General features: G+C 45.8%; 2 protein-coding genes and 1 long non-coding RNA gene across 4 annotated transcripts; all 3 read right to left on the bottom strand.

Annotated features, from left to right (window-relative positions):
- Window positions 1–532: 532 nt before the first annotated feature.
- Window positions 533–8,890, bottom strand: soat1 (sterol O-acyltransferase 1). 2 transcript variants are annotated; one of them, XM_047036925.1, is made up of 16 exons: window positions 8,764–8,890; window positions 8,048–8,204; window positions 6,474–6,532; window positions 5,751–5,899; window positions 5,479–5,553; window positions 5,221–5,328; window positions 4,787–5,069; window positions 4,484–4,562; window positions 4,283–4,373; window positions 4,161–4,206; window positions 3,852–3,981; window positions 3,380–3,477; window positions 3,073–3,171; window positions 2,700–2,835; window positions 1,937–2,082; window positions 533–1,816 (listed from the first exon to the last, which is right to left on the bottom strand). In XM_047036925.1, exons 2-16 carry the CDS (start codon window positions 8,184–8,186, stop codon window positions 1,736–1,738), a joined length of 1,719 nt encoding a protein of 572 aa, XP_046892881.1. In that variant the 5' UTR covers window positions 8,187–8,204; window positions 8,764–8,890; the 3' UTR covers window positions 533–1,735. The 2 variants fall into 2 exon arrangements, with proteins under 2 accessions (XP_046892881.1, XP_046892882.1); XM_047036926.1 differs by lacking the exon at window positions 8,764–8,890 and adding an exon at window positions 8,595–8,642.
- Window positions 8,891–10,371: 1,481 nt separating this feature from the next.
- On the bottom strand, window positions 10,372–11,121 carry LOC124478828. The gene is made up of 3 exons (XR_006957279.1): window positions 11,046–11,121; window positions 10,759–10,953; window positions 10,372–10,438 (listed from the first exon to the last, which is right to left on the bottom strand). It is a non-coding gene; the product is annotated as an uncharacterized LOC124478828 (long non-coding RNA).
- Window positions 11,122–12,007: 886 nt separating this feature from the next.
- LOC124478841 (collagen alpha-1(III) chain-like) lies at window positions 12,008–18,682 on the bottom strand. Its single transcript, XM_047037307.1, has 27 exons — window positions 18,558–18,682; window positions 17,860–17,913; window positions 17,717–17,762; window positions 17,432–17,485; window positions 17,126–17,233; window positions 16,961–17,014; window positions 16,691–16,798; window positions 16,525–16,578; window positions 16,355–16,408; window positions 16,196–16,249; window positions 16,027–16,080; window positions 15,827–15,934; window positions 15,689–15,742; window positions 15,359–15,412; window positions 15,153–15,206; window positions 14,994–15,047; window positions 14,660–14,713; window positions 14,490–14,543; window positions 14,310–14,363; window positions 14,159–14,212; window positions 13,955–14,008; window positions 13,798–13,851; window positions 13,487–13,504; window positions 13,321–13,383; window positions 12,684–13,190; window positions 12,324–12,431; window positions 12,008–12,199 (listed from the first exon to the last, which is right to left on the bottom strand). Exons 1-27 carry the CDS (start codon window positions 18,680–18,682, stop codon window positions 12,008–12,010), a joined length of 2,301 nt encoding a protein of 766 aa, XP_046893263.1.
- Window positions 18,683–19,282: the final 600 nt, after the last annotated feature.

Raw genomic sequence — 19,282 nt, 5'->3', positions numbered from 1 at the left:
CCCTCAAACAACAGCAGCAAAAACATGATAGGCCTACTTGAGTCTAACACATACTTTACGTCCAAAGGTTTTAAATATGACAACTCATTTTGTCTTGATCTTAAGAAAATCAAATGGCAACAAGTTAGTTGCGTTCAAAAATGTGAATATGATTGAATCAACAAAGGTAAAAACTATTTTACCAATCTTTCATGATAACAGACTGCACACAGCAAAAACAAAAAAGTTGAAAAAGAAAAACTAGCATTATAACAAATCTTTACGTTTATGTATAAACCATGTTGTGATAGGTTAGATGACTCTTTTCCACATCAAAATTCTGTATCACATTTGAGATTATTGGTGACCAGAGACGTAGGGAGGGGAAAGTTGGAGTGCAAAGTTGGGAGTGGAATTTAGCTGAATGGCGCCATATAGTGACCCAAAATGGGATGAGCCTGTTCCCAATTTGTCCACTTTGTTTTATTATTACTTTTCGTTGTCTACTCTAGACCTTTACAAATACAATTCCTGCCAATAATAAACCATGTACAACAGCTGTTAACATTTAATAATGCTATGGATCTGTGATTCAATTCAGACACAATGTACAAAGTATTTCAGTACTTTACAATCTGTGCTGTAGGCACAAGTATTTATACAAGTTTAATCAGTTGCACACATTAACACACAAGCTACTAACATCATTCAGTCTCACTGAAGCAAACTGTAGAATCACTGGTTCGTTTTGGAGCTCTCAATATATTGCTTTTGAATAAATAGAATATATATCTTGATTAATACCTAGACCGGCTGCATTCCAGTCTGTATGTCTGACAACATGTTGGCAATTACATTCATAGTCATACAGTAGCAAAAGTAATCTCATACACTTCCAGAGATCCATATTTATGTTCATCATGTTTAGCTGGTAACACCCTGGGCATAAATACAGGAAGAAATCGAAGACACGGACACGTTTATATTTCTAAGTTCCTGTGGTTTTAAACCAAGATCAAGTAGGTTGATAGCTCTACATGTAGAGCCACTTCACTATGGAGTCGTCAGCCACTGGAAATAAGGTGACAATCTTTCAGGAGAAACAATGACATCACCGAATTATCATTTTCACTGTGATTCTTCAGTGTTGGAAACCATCAGCAGCATGAATCATGTTATCAAAAAACCTGTGCTTATACCATTGGTCAAGTAGAAACAGATGGCTTGAATGTGCTATCACGTTACTGCATACCAGCAGAAAGAGGACAGCATTTTTAGCAGCCATCTTAAGAGCATAACATTGGCACAAATCACTTCCTGTGACAAATAGGGGATGCGAGTCAGTCAGAAGAAAGAACGGGATCGTGAAATAAGTAGCTGAATAAGAGAAATTTGGAGTTCACATTTTGGTTGGTTCAATGTAAACCGGCCGTGTAAATTAACCAGCATGAAAAAAAAAGAAAGAACAGAAATGGGATGACTAAGGCATCTGGGTGAGTTTGACATCCAGTGTTCAGGCAGTTTTAGCACACAGTTCCGAAGCTCCCTCCTTCCACACTAATGAAACACATACATGAGCTCTCTCCCTTACATCAGTTGGAATTCACCTTAGTGCAATGAAACAGTATGGAAAGGGCACAAACAAAAGGCTTGGCAGGGTGAGAGGCTGGACCCTTTTTCACTTCCTGGTGTGGCGGTCATCCCCTCCAGTGATTGGCCAGCTTAGTTTAGTCTGGTTGGGTGCAGGGGTGTGACCTCAGAGTGTGTCTGCTTCGGACGGGCTGGATTGAAGGTGGCAGCTCCAGGAACGAGGCTTCATCAGGTCCAGGAAGGAGGGCTGGAACACACAGGACAATGATGTAGCAGAGGTGGTTCAGGTAGTGTCCCTGTTATGACATGCTGTTGAGCTCAACAGGAATGAAGTTGTGTTTGGGGTGTGGGTGCAGTTTGTGTATACCTCCTGCAGGGGGCAGTGGCGCTGAGCATACCACTCCTGGGAGTAGAGGCAGATGATGACCCCCTGACCCAGGAAGAGGGTTGTCCACATGATCACATTCCAGATGGGGCCTTTCCTCCGGTCATGAAGGATGAAGTTGAACATCACTGACAGGGGAAGAGGTCACATGACCAGACCGCAGGGGAGAGGACACAGACAGGAAGACAGAGAAAGACAGAAAATGAACTCTCCTCCTTTAGATAGATAGAGTACTTTATTCTTCCCGAAGGGAAATTAAGTTGTCATAGCAGCCGGTATTTAAAATAGAAATATGAATTTATTTCAAGTTAATAAAATTATATGATAAAAAAAAATGTTTTGGGGGAAATTCAGGTTGCTCAAATTCAAACTGTAAAATTTAGATTGCAAAAATTAAATACATAAGAATTCAAGCTTCAGAAATTCAAATAGAACAAAATTCAGGCTGCTCAAATTTGAATGGTGGAATCTTAACCGAAATTCAGATAGCAACATCCGGAATACCAAGGTATTTCTTGCCTCAGACCAGACCTCTCTCCTCAGACCCCAGGCTGTGATTGTATGACTGATCTGCATGCAGTTGGACCTTTCTAGGAGAAGTAAGATGGTTCGATTGCATCCAGGCTCGATTGCCTTACCTATCCTAGATGTTGCCCTCAGAATTTTTGTCGCTTGATTTTGTTGGGGGGGACGGGGGAGGAGGGAGGAGGAGGAGGAGGGAGGGAGGAGGAGGACAGTATCTTACTTCCAAAGCACATGAAGAGGCAGAAGAGGACGGGGTAGAAGAAGCCAAAGCAGACAGCCAGGATGTACTCATGCACCACCGCCGACACGGTGAACACCAGGAACATGGCCGCCGCACGGAAACGCTTCCGGGACACCTGACGTGGCAGAGACAGCGAGAGGGGAGAGAGAGAGAGAGAGCGATAGAGAGGGAGAAATATAGATATAGAGAGGGAGAGAGAGGGGGGGGAGGGAGAGAGAGAGATATAGAGAGGGAGACATAGAAAGAGAGAGACAAAAAAAGAAACAGAATGAGAGAGACCAATCCTAGTCGACTGTGTTAAGACAGTGTTCAGAGAGATTGTGTTGAGATTGAGACTGATGAAGTCTCTCACCCACAAGAAGTCCCGGTAAATGTAGTAGTACAACCAATCGTGCACCACCACGTTCCAGGTACGATAGTAGTTGGCGAAAGAGGTGGAATTCCACCAATCCTGTAAGTGGAGAAATGCACAACTTGATTTTAGTTTGTCAGAGCGGGGGTGGCTGTTCCCGATCACAGACTCTAATAACAGGCTATCATCCTCTCTAATAACAGGTTATCATCCTCTCCAATAACAGGTTATCATCCTCTCTAATAACAGGTTATCATCCTCTCTAATAACAGGTTATCATCCTATCTCTCTCTCTCTCTTTGGGTACCTTGTAGAACATCCTGTCTGCGAAGCGCAGCATCTCAGCAAAGGCATTGAGCCAGCAATGGAGGAAGGCGAAGAAGGCCAAAAACAGAACCAACGCACCTAGAGGGAGACAGAGAGACAGAGAGAGAGAGAGAGAGAGAGAGAGAGAGGGACAGAGAGAGATAGAGAGGAGGGGGAGAGAGAGAGGGACAGAGAGAGCGAGAGGGAGAGATCAGGGGGAGAGGGAGGGAGAGAGAGGAAGATAAGAATTTGTTGCAAATTACAGCAGGTTTTTATTCACATCCATCATGGAGATTGATAGAACCCCTGGCGCAGTGTTTGTGGCTAGGGCCATCCAGCCTGGTGTCCCCTAGCTGGGCCCCCCTGGCTGGGCCCCCCTGGCTGGAGCCCCCCTGGCTGGGCCCCCCTGGCTGGGCCCCCCTGGCTGGGCCCCCCTGACTGGAGCCCCCTAGCTGGGCGTGTCTCTCCAGTACCTGGAAGGATGGAACTGAAGACGCACAGCACCATGGCTCTCAGGTCAAACAGCTGAGGACTGATGCTGCGGAACTGGGGGATGCACAGGCGCACAAACACATAGTAGGCATAGAACAGACAGCCCAGAACCTGGATGGGGAGCGAGATAGGAAGGGGGAGCGAGAGAGAGAGAGAGAGAGAGAGAGAGAGAGAGAGAGAGAGAGAGGGAGGGAGGGACAGATCGTTGAGTATAAAATGTCAGAGGATGATATCTTCTGGTCGATGGTTCAACCATACAGGCCAGCACTTTAGGCATTACAAAAGGTTACCTGCAGAAACTTGGTGGCCACATAGCTCCATCGGATTTCTGGATTTCTGCAGGTAGACAGAGACAGAGCATGAATGTGGTGCCTCATCCAGGATGCATGTGTATACTTGACCCGTATTTTACCTGGGGTATTTGTCTCTGTAGATGAGGGTGGGGGCAAACAGGAAGTAGATGTACTGGGTCATCTGGGGTGTGACTGAAGCAGGAGCTGAGCCTGAAGACAGGAAGTGAGACCACATCAACACAGAAGCAGAGAGAGACAGGAGGAGTTCTAGCATGGCTGTGTGAGAGGACCGTTCTGGTTGTCTCTGGTTCTCTACATACCCTTCTTGTCTTTGGCCAAAGCCAGGACCCTGGGAACATTCTCTCTCATGTAGGAGTAGGATTTCATCATCAGACGCACCTGGAAGAGGCCTCACAAATGAGGCTCAGCCTGCATTTACACATCGATCCTCAAACTTAGATCTTATCACGGTCCTGGACGCAAGCTAGGCTTAACTGGGCTGCTTTTAGGCTAGGAAGAAGCAAGCTAGTTTAGGCTAGGCTACAGATTTGCTACTCGACTCTACTCTAGGCTAGGCTACTCTAGGCTAGGCTACTCTAGGCTAGGCTACTCTAGGCTCATACCTGCTCCAGGATGATTACGAAGCAGGAGGCTGGAGGCAGGCTGTTCTCCACGGCCACATAGGTGGGCAGGAGGCCCAGGCCCAGGGCCTGGTAGAGGACAAAGAGCGACCCCAGCAGGAGGCTCCACAGACCGGGCAAGGCCGAGCTCAGGTACTGGGAGGCCCATAGCTGGAACAGCAGGTAGGGAACCACCAAAACCGACAGGAACATGCAGATCCACGTGGAGACCACCAGGGGGAACTGGCCGAACGCATACACCAGGAGGTCAAAGTCCAGCACCAGCCTGAGAGGGAAGAAGAAGAAGCAGAGGATTAGTCTGTGCTGGCTAGAACGTCCATCACTGCTGCCACCTGGACAGTCCACTCATCTGCAGGTTTTAGGGGCGATTTGAGAGACATCTACTGAACAACCCCCCAGGTGACCTTCGACCTCACCTGCCCTCGTCTATGAAGTCTACGACCACGGTACTGAGGATGAAGAGGATGAGCAGGGCGATGAACATGTGGTAGATGGTCCTGATGTGGTTGACCTCAAACAGCTCGCTTTTACATAGAAGGAGAACACGGTTATACATGCAGAGAGACACGCAATCACTGATCCTATACTGCAGAACTGCATGGAATAAAATCAGACATGCATTCTGATTAAAGATGTAAAAATCTTGTCCAGAGATGGATTTAACCAGGACTTACTCCAACAAGGACCTTCTGTTGACAAACTGCTTGCCCTGGCTCTGTGGTGACCGGAGGTGTCCACAGGAGGTCAGGCTACAAAAACAAACTGGATTAACCAGGAGACATGAAACCCTGACATCCAGGTATGATTAAATAACAGTAAGATAGGAACATTGGGTTAACATCTTATTTAGGTTTGAGGGATCCTCTGGGCCACTGCATTTCAAACGAGAGAGGGATGAATGAAAAAAAATAAAAGGTAAGTTATGTGCACACGAGGCGATTCATACCCGAGTTTGGTCATTTCCTTGTCGGAGAGCGGGGGGGAGAAGGCAGCAGCTACAGGCGCAGCCTCCAGAATGGCGGATTCTTCGATCAGACTGTCCATGAAGTCGTTCACCTGGCCTTCAAACTGACGCATGAGGTCGCTCTTCAGGTGCTAAGGTACGGTACACACACAGGAATGAGGACGACACCGTAATCAAACGCTGCGCTAACCGCATTCACACTGTAGTTGAGTAATTTATTTGTTATTATTGCACTGCAGTATTATTATTTTTTCGCAGTAAAATTCAATCATCTTGCTGCTTTATTCAAGGTGTTATTGTTGCTGCTTTAATCAAGGTGTTATTGTTGCTATTTGTATGCCAACATACAAATTGAATAAACCATCGGGGCACAAGCAGATTGACAGGGTTTAAAATGATCAGATTACAGCTCACACAGGCTTAAGAAAGATTGGCTCAGTCGGGCCATTGGGGATTTGGCACAGACGGTAAACAGCCACGCTTTGTGTAGCACTGGAAGAGTATAGCCCGGGAAAATCAACTGGGAGAGGATAAAGTCACTTCATCAACTAATGCCTGCCCTAATAACTTAATGACAGTTCTGGAACTGTTCCTCCAAACTGTAAGTCTCCATGACATCAAATCTGGGGTTTTGATTCAAAGGGTTGACGTCGCTGAGCCGTTGTGGAAGGCCTGTGTTGTTAAACACCATCAAAACAAACGCACCTCGGCTTTCCTCTTCAGCTGGAGTTTACGGCTGATCAGCTGTTCCACCTCCATTTTCCCTGAAACACAGAACCACTTCTGATAAGCAGCACATCATGTTTCAACACAACACAAGGATGAGCAGATCCGTTTTCCAGGTTGCTATAGTCACAGGCAGGTCCACATGACCAGGAGAAGTGTAAACATCTAATATTTGCAGAGGAAAGGTCTGTGCCAAGAAATTGAGGTCTGGATGGGTGGGGGAGTCTCAGGAAAGTTTGTCTTTCATTTCTCACTGCTGATTTGACCTTAAAGGCAGGGTAGGCAATTTTGTTGTGAAGCACTTTTTGTCATATTTGCCTTAATAAACTTAACATCTTGATAGCAACCAATACATATACAAGTTGGACGGTAATATGAAATTAATCTAACATCTGTGGGCATCGCAAGACTCTCATAAACACAAACAATCATTAAGCCGTACACTGACTAATGATTGGACGGATTGATCTGTCTGTCTGCCTACCTACCTTTGCGCACTCTGCCCCTGCACTCAATCGCGTTACTAAGTTTCGTGGGAGTGGCTTTGGAGGGAGGGGGTGGGATGTTATAGTTGGAATTGAAGCTGAAATTGCTTGCTTCGTACAACTTCCCTACACAACCTTTAAGTAAGCTGCACTGTACTGTTACACAAGTCTGGAATCACATAGCGCAGGCTACTTTGCTGTTATAGTAGGTTAACTGGGGACACAAAAAACAAAACTGTGCATCGGTTTGGATGAAACCATCTGCCATATGAATGCATGTAAACGTAAGATGTCACACACCTTGAATGTTTTAAAAACAGTCCATTTCCAACATACTTCCCCCCCCTCTCCCAATCTAAAATCAACTATTGGGTGCTGTACAGCAAAACAATGATAGGCTAGCTAGATGAAACTATCAGAAGATAAGATTTTGCCATAGTCATCTGAATTAGAACAAGGCCTCACACTATCCTCCTTTTAGTTTCAGAAAGGGCTCAAATAAATAATAGATAAGCACTATGTTAAATGAATGGACTGGAGTAGGATGAGTCACACACCAGGGAAGGTCACCTCAGGTTATGATGTGGCCTACTGGGAATTTACTGGTGACAACATGCAAATAAAACAATCATTGTTTCAGGATTGCGAGATTGTGTCCCATGACTGCAAGCTTACACAATTGATCCAGGATCTTCTATGACGTGTTGGTATTTGAGCAAGTGAATCCATTCCAATTTCATATCCAACCTTGTGATGTAAAAATCACACAGTAGACAATAGTTCCTGAATGAAACCTTAGAATTAAATCTTGTAGATAGCTGAGCTTTAGGTAACGTATTATATGGCTGGAGAGGTCATAGGCAATCATGTCAGGAACCTTGTAAATTAATTAACTGAGGCAACAAACACTATCATAAAAATTTTGATTCGTAGAAATATTGGATCGTTGACCAGATGTAACAGGATGTTGAGCAACGAGAGTTACACCTAGTGCTACCCTTGTACCCACAGTGATATTTCTCAACCCAAACAGACATGTTAGGCCCAAGCAGTATAACATATTCTCACCATTACTGGGTAAGCGTTTCTCTCCATTACACTGGTTCTCTCCATTGTTTCCAACCTGGCTGTCCAGGTCCAGGAAGGATGGCATCTTTGGCAAGACTCTGCTTCTGGACCGGACGGTGCTACCATTCTCGCTCTCCATACCGCGGGTGTTCAAATCCTACAGACCAACAGGCAAAGTCAAATAGTCAGCCCGGACCCGTTAACATGAAACCAAAACATGATTGGAAGAACAGTTAAGAATCCGCTAACAATAGCCTAGGGGAGAGAAAAACTAGTCACGGAGCTTTCTATTGTTCAACACAGGCAATATGTCTTTTTTTAATGCTTGCGAGCTATCTGGCAATGAATCTGTAACCACAACTAGCTAGCAGTAAATAACTTCAACATTAAATCAAAAACAGATAGCGACAGACAGTGGCTGATTATTCAACGAAGAGTAGACATTTAACTCATGGAGTTATTTCACGCATCTTTCATTTTAAATCCAGCGTCTGTTCACTTTCGGCACTAACGATAACCTTTCTAGCATCACTACTGTACTGTTTACCTGTCCTGTGCAGAAGACTGTTACACAGTGCTTCCGTGGAGCCCTACAAATAGCTTTCTTCTCCTGCCAAAACATCAGCTCGACTTGCTAACTTGAGCTACAAGTGGGAGTAGTTCGCATCAATATGCTAAGCTCTATCGAGCTACATTATAAATACAGACATACTCACAGGTTTCTGGGTCGGGAAGATTCCACGTCTTTCCGACTTCACTAGCTAGCCAATGTCAAATCAGGCATGCAAGCAGCTAGCTGCGCAGATACCTGTTCAATCTGAATCACATTGACACTCTTATCACCTCTGCTAATGTTGATAGAAAGCCTGCTGTTGATTGGTTAAAAGGTCTCTCCTCTTTTCATACGTCAACGCCCTGCTTTTCGACTGGGAGCCAATAGGATAGCTTTCCATCGCCTCTCAACAGTCGGTCAAGTAAGTTACAACGCAACGGTCTCTCTTTTGCAAGAAACCCACTCATTTTCCAAACCCTAATACGTAAGAAACATGAGTCATGGTGTGATGAATTCAATTTATTTTAAGTGTCTTCAAGGTCATTTTCTTTGTGTAAGAAAAAACTTGTTTTATATATATATATATATGTTTTAAAGAAACCCACTCGTTCCTCTATAAAAGATTTGCTGTGGATGATGGATTAGCAACGGCAGACAGCATAGTGACAGTGTCTTTTTGTCAGCAAGGATGTCTGAAAGTGTCTTTTATGAACAGAAATCAGCTGACTCCCTGTAAAATGTTTTATTGCAGTAGTGCTATATCATGAAACAGTTGAAATTACAGTAAAAGGGTGACTTGACAGTAAAACAGAGTACAACATTTGAAGACAATATCCACATATTCAAACATATCAATATGTTCAGGTAATCTTCTGCAGGCATAAGCCTTTATAAAAGCTCAACACATTTAAATTCTGTATATACACACAAACATGTCTCAAACAATTCATCATGCACAAACTCAAACACCCGCAATATTATATATTTTTTTCTTTATGAATGATACATATTTACAGCATCATCAATAACTCATCACGCATAGTTAATTATCATCTCACACCATGCTGTTGCATTACCCCTGTCACACACACACACACCACCACCACCCACATGCACACACACACAACAACTACAATATTCTACAGACCCACTAGCAAAATTCCTTCCATACCAACCTTTGCTAAAGCCAACCCCTATTAACATCAACATCATCAAAGCCTATATATATATATATATCAAATGTTTGACATGACAGTGATAGTAAGAGGAGTTGCCAGCAACACAAATTATTTAGGCTATAGATGACCACACTACAGAAGTACAGTTCTACCTTAATTCCAATTCATTATATTCTCCATTTCCTTTTAAAAACCAAAATACATCAGGAGCAAGTTTCCATCAATACATAACGAAAATATAAACACAAGACACAAGACTGAACTAAGGAGACTTGATATAAGGGATCCAGAAGAGAATGGAGATTCAAGCGACTGCGTAATCATCCCCCTCTGCAGCCAGTTCCTTTATAAAGACGTCGTCTTAGAAGCGACCTGCTGCCTTCCCCCCGGGGGTCAGGCTATAAGAAGCAGAGAGGGCCCAGGGTGATGACTGGCTCTGGGTCCCAGGGCTGGCCCCCCCTCTCCTCCACCCCCAGGCCCCTCACAGGAAGCAGCTCCATGTCCCCCCTATAAGAAGCAGAGAGGGCCCAGGGTGATGACTGGCTCTGGGTCCCAGGGCTGGCCCCCCCTCTCCTCCACCCCCAGGCCCCTCACAGGAAGCAGCTCCATGTCCCCCCGATGTAGCTCAGCGCTCCCCCACACACTCAACTCCACCTCCACCTAGCAGGCAGACAGACAGGCAGACAGACAGACAGGCAGGCAGACAGACAGGCTGAAAATAGTAGGAGGCCCTGTGGGTAGCAACCAGTCAAGATGAAGGATTTGACAGCTCACTGATCTCTGGGGTAAAGACTGTGTGATGTGTGGTGATGCGTTGGATTGTCTGGTGTGTGTGTTGCCTGTCATCTAGGGGTAAGGAAATGAACTGTACTCGCCGTGGAAATCCCTAAATTCAAACTAAGGACTGGCATTTCAAGTCATTCAATTTACATTATAGAACTTGGCTATCCTTTCCCCTCTGTCATATCTTTGGGTCTCACCTCACAATCTTTCCTGGTCACGGTGATATGCTTCGAACCAATCTTTGTATTCGTGTCTCCAAGAAAGTGAAGCCTGCCAGTTGTGTTGGCGATGACGTGGTTGGCCGGGCAACCTATGCTCACACGTTGGGAGGCAGAGTGGCTGTGTAACCGTAGAAACCGCAACTGGACGACATCTAAACCAGCATACTCAATCTAGGTTGCATGGACAAATGAATTCATATCAGAGATCTTCATCATGTAAAAATCTCATCACTCTAATCAGTGTGGACTGTAGGAAGACCTACCTTCTTGCTACTATTTAGCTGACTGATCCATTGAACAGACCTTTCCGATGTTTTTTTTTCTGGTTCCCACTTCCCTGCAATCTGCCATTCAAAGAGTAAATGGAAATGAGCCATCAATTTCCCAGACAAAACATTTAGATACTTGACAGTGTGAGTGTACCTGAGCAGGTGTAAGAGTGAATGAGTGTACCTGAGCAGGTGTAAGAGTGAATGAGTGTACCTGAGCAGGTGTAAGAGTGAATGAGTGTACCTGAGCAGGTGTAAGAGTGAATGAGTGTACCTGAGCAGGTGTAAGAGTGAATGAGTGTACCTGAGCAAGTGTAAGAGTGAATGAGTGTACCTGAGCAGGTGTAAGAGTGAATGAGTGTACCTGAGCAGGTGTAAGAGTGAATGAGTGTACCTGAGCAGGTGTAAGAGTGAACAAGCACACCTGAGCAGGTGTAAGAGTGAACGAGCGCACCTGAGAGGTGACTGGCTGTATGCAGGTAGTCCCTCCTGCTGTGAAATTACAGAGCACCTGCAGGGCATCGTAAGGACAGCCCTGGTTCGGGTCCATGTAGAAAAGCCCTGAGGAGAGAGGGGGAAACAGGACAACATCAACATCAACAGTTAGTAATTTAGCAGACGCTCTTATCCAGAGCAACTTACAGTAAGTATATTCCCCTGAGGTAAGTAGGGTGAAGTGCCTTGCCCAAGGACACTACATCATTTTGCACAGCCTGGAATCGAACCGGCAACCTTATGATCAATAGCCCGATTCCCTAACCACTCAGCCATCTGACCCCTCCAACACAGGATCCTTATCAAGGAGCAACCCTAGTCTGAAATGTCTGAACTAAGTGGCGCCGCTAGCGTTTCTGGGCCCCTGGCAAATTTGTACTCAGGGCCCTAAAATCTAAATCACACAGGGAAGTTTTGAGTTCTGCTGGGCCCCCTTTCTAACCAGTTCCCCTGGAATCATTCTAATCTCCTCCCCATTCCGACGCCCCTGGTCTGAACCACTGACCGTCCTCCAGGTGCGGGTGGATAAGTCCCAGCTCATGACAGGTGGTGGCAGGGCTGTCCCTGGTGCCCTCCGGCCAGCCGAAGGTGCTGCTGACGGCCTGGTCCCCCAGAAGCCCTGGTGGGCCTCGGGTCACAGTGCTTGGGGGTGGCTGGGGACACGTTAGGGACAGAAGGAGGGTGAGACACACACACACACACCATACTGTGTCTGTAAATATAGTATGAAATAGTAGATGAATGGATCAGCAGAATGAGGGTTAATCGTGTACCAACTTTTAGAGGTCCTCTTCTTTGAGAAATTGGAGCAGGTTTGGTTTTAGGTTGTCTTTGTCCTGGTCCAGGTTTAAGTCCAGGTCTAGGTTTGGGTCCAGGTTTGGGTCCAGGTTTGGATCTTGGTCCAGGCTTTTGCCCAGGTTTAACCCCTGGTCTTAGATCAGGTCTTGTTCCTGGTCTTGGATTGGGTCTTGACCCTGATCTAAGCCTAGGTCTTAGCCCAGGTCTTAGCCCAGGTCTTAGCCCAGGTCTTAACCCAGGTCTTAGCCCAGGTCTTAACCCAGGTCTTAACCCAGTTGTTAACCCAGGTCTTGGACCAGGTCTTGGATCAGGTCTGAGCCCTTGTCTTAGCTCAGCTCCTGGCCCAGGTATCAGAAGCAGTGTAGATCCAGGTCTGCTCCCAGACCTGATCCCTGCTTTTAGTTCAGGTCTTTGCCCAGGTGTTGATCCACGCTTTGGCACCGGTTGTGGTCCAGATCCAGGGTTTAGCTTGGTGCTAGGCTTGGGTATGGGGATTGGTCCAGATCCAGGGTTTAGCTTGGTGCTAGGCCTGGGCATGGGGTTTGGTCCAGACCCAGGGTTTAGCTTGGTGCTGGGCCTGGGTATAGAGGTTGGTCCAGATCCAGGGTTTAGCTTGGTGCTAGGCCTGGCTATGGGGGTTGGTCCAGATCCAGGGTTTAGCTTGGTGCTAGGCCTGGGTATGGGGGTTGGTCCAGATCCAGGGTTTAGCTTGGTGCTAGGCCTGGGTATGGGGGTTGGTCCAGATCCAGGGTTTAGCTTTGTGCTGGGCCTGAGTATGGATTTTTTCCAGAGTTGTGGTCCAGATCTCAATCTAGATCTTGGTGGACCTGGTACGCCAGGTTTACCCTGTGAAATAAATGTTTAAAAAGCGTCAATGTATAATTTACAATTATAATTACATATGCTGTTCATTTTTCATTCAAACCTTTGGTTGATGCAGAAATAAATGAAATAATTAAATTAAAGTCATCCTCACTGGTGGTCCTCTTTGGCCTCTCTCTCCTTTGACTCCGGGCAATCCTTGCACGCCCTTCACCCCCTTAACAAACCACAACACTGTCAGAAATCCTTCTGCACACACCAATGCATCAAAAAGCCCTGGAAATATACCCGTTGATAACCATGAAGTGTTATGGACACACCTTTTTCCCAAAGAGGCCCTGGAAAGAAGACAATGAAATTGATCAAAAACTGAAACATTCCATATTACATTTAGCAGACGCTATTATCCAGAGCGACTTATAGTAAGTACTGGGACATTCCCCCCGAGGCAAGTAGGGTGTAGTGCCTTGCCCAAGGACACAACATCATGTGGCACGGCGGGGAATCGATCCGGCAACCTTCTGATTACTATCCCGACTCCCTCACCGCTCAGCGCTCAGCCATCTGACTCCCAGGAAGTGATTAACAAGCCCTGAAATTATGCTTTCTAAATGAAAAAGAAGTTACGTACTGGAGGTCCAGGTGATCCTCTTCGTCCAGGCGGTCCACGTGGACCAACGTCTCCCTGAATCACATCAGAAACCGCCGGTAAAAACCTGACAGGAATTATCCCTGATTCCATTCTATATATACTATAGATTACAGAACTGCAATTACAGCTAACTCACCTGTAGACCTTTAGGACCTATTCTTCCTTTAGGCCCGATCAAGCCCTGATTATCCTGCACAAAATGGAAGATATGTATAGATAAATAGATCATCATCATTAATTTGTCACCAGTTACATTCTAAATTAGACACACACTTATACACACACTTTACCCAATTATAATTTTATTATGTGCTGAAATTGGAATGCGAAGGTTCCTTACTTTGCGTCCAGGAATTCCACTGTTTCCTGATAGGCCTTTGTCACCAGGTTGACCCTGACCACAGGGACATAAAGAATAAATCATGGATCTGAGACAAAAACAACTTTTCAACGATCTGGAAAAGGCGGCTCCTCAGAAACATGAGCTGTACCTTGGATCCAGAGAGGCCGATGTCCCCCTTCTCTCCTCCCAGGCCTGGAAGACCCTGATGAGGACAGGAGGGAGTTTACTCTCGTGTTGGAAACATCCACCTAAACATCCACCTAAACATCCACATAAACAAGCTTCCAGTTCCTCTATGGTTTTGTCTCGATAGGTTTTATGTGCATACCTTCGGGCCTGCTGGTCCGGGTGGTCCACGTTTGCCTTTCGGTCCAAAATTCCCCTGGAAAATACAATGGTAGAGCAACATGAAGATACTAGTGCACTGCTCTGCTCTCCAAAGGTAACAACTTACACCAGAAAATTATCTTTCAACAAAAATTCACAGACAAGCCCCACCTTGGATCCAGGGCTTCCATTGTTCCCCCTCCGTCCAAGGTGTCCAAGTTGACCCTGCAACATTTAATGGTATATTTGTAACAGACGTGGTCTTGCAAGTTCCCGTCAGAGGTATACGGGCATCCGTCCGCTCCCACGGGGAGTCGAACTCACCACCTCTGACTTCCCAAGCGCCACCACTACCAACTACGCCAACGAAAAGCTGGCAATTCATTGACGCGGGTGGCGTTTTACATACTTGAGGAGTGAGTTTCACCACACACACACCGGCTACACATTTGTACAAAGAAAAGTCACTTATAAGAATGTGTGTATGATGACGCATGTATCTCACCATCTGGCCAGGTCGGCCAGGTCTTCCGGAGGCTCCTCTGTAGCCCATATCACCCTGGTGCGTAAGGAAAGGGAGGGAGATTTAAAGCGCACGGTTGAATGTAGATTGATTTATTTCAGGTATAGTGATTGTGGATATTTGAACAGAATATTATCCTACCGGATCTCCTTCATTCCCTTCAACTCCCAGCAAGCCATCCAGACCAGCAAGACCCTAAAATTACAAAACCCACCCAACACGACCCATTGAGACCAACACTAGACTGTGCCTGGGTGCCTGTGCCTAATAGGGAATCACAGCAGCTTTGGTGTTACATTTTCTGTGAATGTGGATCTATATAAAGTGTGTCTAAATGGGATACTTGCTGGCTTTCCAGGTCTTCCTACAGAGCCAGGCTTTCCCACCGGTCCTCGTGCTCCCTAAGAATTTAAAAACATAGTTGTGAAAATACATTTAGAAGGGGATTACATGGCAAAACTTTCCACATCTTTTTTAAACTTTTTTTGTAAACTTTTGTCGTACCAAAAAATGTTTTTGTTTGTCTGTTTTCTTGAGAGGGATTTTTTTGTTTGTTGGGAAAAACAAATATGAAAAAAACTTTTTTGTTAAACTTTTGCCAAAACTTTTTTCCACGCACACAAAAAAGTTGTCTCTATCGTGTAATCAGAAAATGAGATAATATGAATAAAACCCACCAGCTTTCCAGGAAGTCCCTTACTCCCTTTTTGTCCTGGGCCCTGGTCCAATCCCTTCAAAGAAAGGACCTGGTTAGAAGCCATCATTTGACAGACTGTTATGAGACCCTGTCATCCATGGAGATGATGACCTCTCACCTTTGGCCCATCGGGTCCTATGTCTCCCTCTTCTCCGGGGGAACCAGCAGGTCCTGGTCGACCTTTAGGTCCAGCTGACCCCACGAACCCCCTCTTTCCCGAGGTCCCCTATAAACACACCCACATGAAGGCAAGCACTTTCTGCCGCCGCCGTTTGGCGGTGTTTAAAACACTTTAAAGAACATAACTGCATTTCTTACCATCTTTCCTCTTTTCCCGGCATCTCCCTTCTGCCCCATTGGACCTGCCACTCCCTGGGAGAGAAAACCATCCATCACATCACACACTACTTCACTGATAGCAAAGATTTAAACCAACTGCACTCTCACAAATTGCTTATTTAGGATTCAGAAAAAAGGAGGTACTTACCATTTTTCCTTTCTCACCCCTACTGCCAAGATTACCCTTCTTCCCAGAATCTCCCTAGCACCCATAGCAACATAGGTATCCTCATTAGCCCTCTTGACATACAGGAGGTTGGCACTTCGTAGGAACAAGGCAAAGAGCAAACTGAACGGGATATCTCACCTTTGGTCCTAGTTTCCCATCTTTACCATCCGCACCACTCTTTCCAGGTGAACCCTGAGGACAGATTAGATGCACACGTGTCAACATGTGTTAAAAAATGCATCCAGATATTCCATTATTTCCCACGTTGGAAAACGTGGGAAACACCTGTGAAACAGGTAAATACTTACTGGTGGTCCTTTAGGGCCTATTAAACCTGCAGGGCCTAGACTTCCTGGAGGCCCCTGGAACATCATAGTGAACAAGGGTTAGACATCCATCCTATCCCATTCCATGTCATTCACTTTAAGCAGTCTACATGAGAGAATGACTGTGTTAACAGAGCAAGCCACTCACCGTTTGTCCATGGATTCCCTTCTGTCCCTTGGCACCCCCAGGTCCTGTACTCCCCCCTGTTCCATAACGCCCTGGAAGACCTGACAAGCCTCTAATGCCAGGCTGACCCTAACATGTGGAAACAGATATCACTGCACTGGCAAGAGTGGTTAGTGTTATCTGATGGGGCCGGGCTAGTGTTACTGCATGTGATAGCTGAATTTTTGGTTGCCATATGTATGCAGATTGGAGACTGGAGTTTCAGAAAGGTATGGCTTGTATGTCATTCACCTTCAGTCCTGGGACTCCCTGCTTCCCTCTGTCGCCTGGGGAACCCCGGGAACCCTGGACACGCAGGAAAGCAGGACATGTGTTGGCCAATGGCTTTCTATCTTGTCCAAACACTTCCTGGGTGGGCAGCCTATTGCGATTTGCTATTCTAGGCGAGCCCCCTACCTGTTTCCCTGGTGCTCCATTGGGTCCTTGTACCCCTTGTTTACCTCGGTCTCCTTGGAAACCCTTGAGCCCGCTCTCCCCACGAGGCCCCCCTTCTCCCTTCTCACCCTGAAACAGGAACAGGAAATCCCACCGCATTAGTTCTGTCACACTCAACGGAACAGCCCAATTAATTTCGTATTTACATGATCCATCTTCAGGGCGTTTTCATATTCATGCGATGCGGACGCGTTTTGAGAGGGGATCCTTTCATCTCAACAAGGCTACCGTGATGAAAGAATACAGGGTTTATAAACAGGCACTCACAGCTGGTCCTGCCCTCCCTGCAGGCCCCTCTGGTCCCCTCAGTCCTAGAGGCCCCTAAAGCACAGAGACTGCACCTTTCTTATACATCATCAGGATTCATCCACAAAGCATTTTCAATATCTCTATTCCCAAAGACGATCCAAAGCGGAATTAACTCTCGTCAAATTCAATCATCACATCGTACGGAAAATGCTTGGAATTTGTTTAGGTCATCCAACATTCAGCATAAGGTTAAACTGATCTACAATCAATAAGCAATACAGTCTAATCAATATACCTCCTCACCATCGACACCAGCAACTCCCTTTTGGCCAACAGCACCCGTGAATCCCTGCATGATGGAAAAACACGGGAAACGGAGCCCTGATTAGACATCAGGCAAAACAACCCAGGTGATCTGAAATTAGACGGCAGATACAGGATTCTACCTTGTCTCCTTTCTCTGTGGCTGCCCCAAAGGCTCCTGTGGGTCCATCTTTACCCTGGAGGAGGAAGAGGAGGAAGAGGAGGAAGAGGAGGAAGAAGACGAAGAGGAGGAAGAGGAGGAATAAGAGGAAGAGGAGGAAGAGGAGGAAGAGGAGGAAGAGGAGGAATAAGAGGAAGAGAAGGAAGAGGAGGAAGAGGAGGAAGAGGAGGAAGAGGAGGAATAAGAGGAAGAGGAGGAATAAGAGGAAGAGGAGGAAGAGGAGGAATAAGAGGAAGAGGAGGAAGAGGAGGAAGAGGAGGAATAAGAGGAGGAAGAGGAGGAATAAGAGGAGGACAGCAGCACGTCACATCTCAACAGGCTCAAACCAAGTTCATCATCGGGAGATACCTAGTCTGAGTAGAAAAACTTCTTCAAACACCTTCTGATACTTCAGGAAGAAAAAAAACTATCTGTCTAATCTAACTGAGTGTGATAATCTTGTATTTAGATGTATTTTTTTTTTACTTGTTTCTAGTATAAATGACTTATCTGGTGACTTAATTTAAGTAAAGGATACAATATTTTAAGAAATCTTATCAACTAAAAACTTTATTGACAACCAAATGTACTTGTTTTAAGCATTAGCCACATAACTAATATTTCTGTACTTTAATCTTTGCAGTGAAGGATAAACCAGGTGTGGATGTCAGAGGGACTCACTGGGTATCCTGCCACCCCTCTGGGGCCCCCAGATCCAGGGGGGCCCTGGCCTCCCGGGGGGCCCTGGAGCCCCAGCCCTCCCCACGGGCCGATGTTCCCCTGCAGGCCCTGCACTCAGTCACCATCGTGAATGAATGAATTAATGAATGAATGAAAGGGAAGTCTGAAACAAATGACTGAATCAAAAAATATGTGGATGGATGGATGGATTTGGGTGATGGTTAGGGTTAGATGGATGGATGAATGAATGGATGAATACACAGAATGAATGAATGAACAAAAGAAGACGTGAATGAATGAATCGTACCAGAGCTCCTCTATATCCTCTGAGTCCAGGTGCACCTTGCTCGCCCTGCAACACAAGCAGAGCAGATGTCCAGGTTACTGATCAATCCTTTAGCCAGCCTTCATGATAGAAACACTGTCTCTGACCCCAGATCTTTGATTCGACTCACTTGGCTGCCCTGCGCGCCCCTTGGCCCCTCTAGACCGCGGTTTCCCTGCAAGTAACAATAAAACAACTACAGAATGAGCCAATGATAGAAATATGATGCCACAGTCCTAGTCAATCGGCAAGAGAAGTTCAAATGTGAGAGTTCCACTGTTTCAGGTTTTCGTGTTTTAACCCTGAAGTACTTCCCATGTCATAGGTCAAGGTCTGAGTAATAAACAGGAAGTGGTCATCCATACCTTCAGCCCATGGTTTCCTGGAAGACCAGCTGGAC

Source organism: Hypomesus transpacificus, chromosome 16 (genome assembly GCF_021917145.1).
Source record: "Hypomesus transpacificus isolate Combined female chromosome 16, fHypTra1, whole genome shotgun sequence".
In the NCBI taxonomy this organism is placed as follows: Eukaryota; Metazoa; Chordata; class Actinopteri; order Osmeriformes; family Osmeridae; genus Hypomesus; species Hypomesus transpacificus.
The sequence above is the reverse complement of the archived record's forward strand: the minus strand, read 5'-3'. Positions and strand labels throughout refer to the sequence as shown.

What these genes read in the sequence shown, in the direction of transcription:
- soat1 (XM_047036925.1), bottom strand. Translation starts at nt 8,186, where the DNA reads ATGGAGAGCGAGAATGGTAGCACCGTCCGGTCCAGAAGCAGAGTCTTG. An exon ending in TACAGAGACAAATACCCCAG is followed by an intron (nt 4,207 to 4,282) that starts GTAAAATACGGG and finishes GTCTACCTGCAG; the next exon opens with AAATCCAGAAATCCGATGGA. An exon ending in GCCACTGCCCCCTGCAGGAG is followed by an intron (nt 1,817 to 1,936) that starts GTATACACAAAC and finishes TGTGTGTTCCAG; the next exon opens with CCCTCCTTCCTGGACCTGAT.
- LOC124478841 (XM_047037307.1), bottom strand. Translation starts at nt 18,682, where the DNA reads ATGGTGACTGAGTGCAGGGCCTGCAGGGGAACATCGGCCCGTGGGGAG. An exon ending in AGGGAATCCATGGACAAACG is followed by an intron (nt 16,579 to 16,690) that starts GTGAGTGGCTTG and finishes ATGATGTTCCAG; the next exon opens with GGGCCTCCAGGAAGTCTAGG. An exon ending in CCGGACCAGCAGGCCCGAAG is followed by an intron (nt 14,364 to 14,489) that starts GTATGCACATAA and finishes TGTCCTCATCAG; the next exon opens with GGTCTTCCAGGCCTGGGAGG.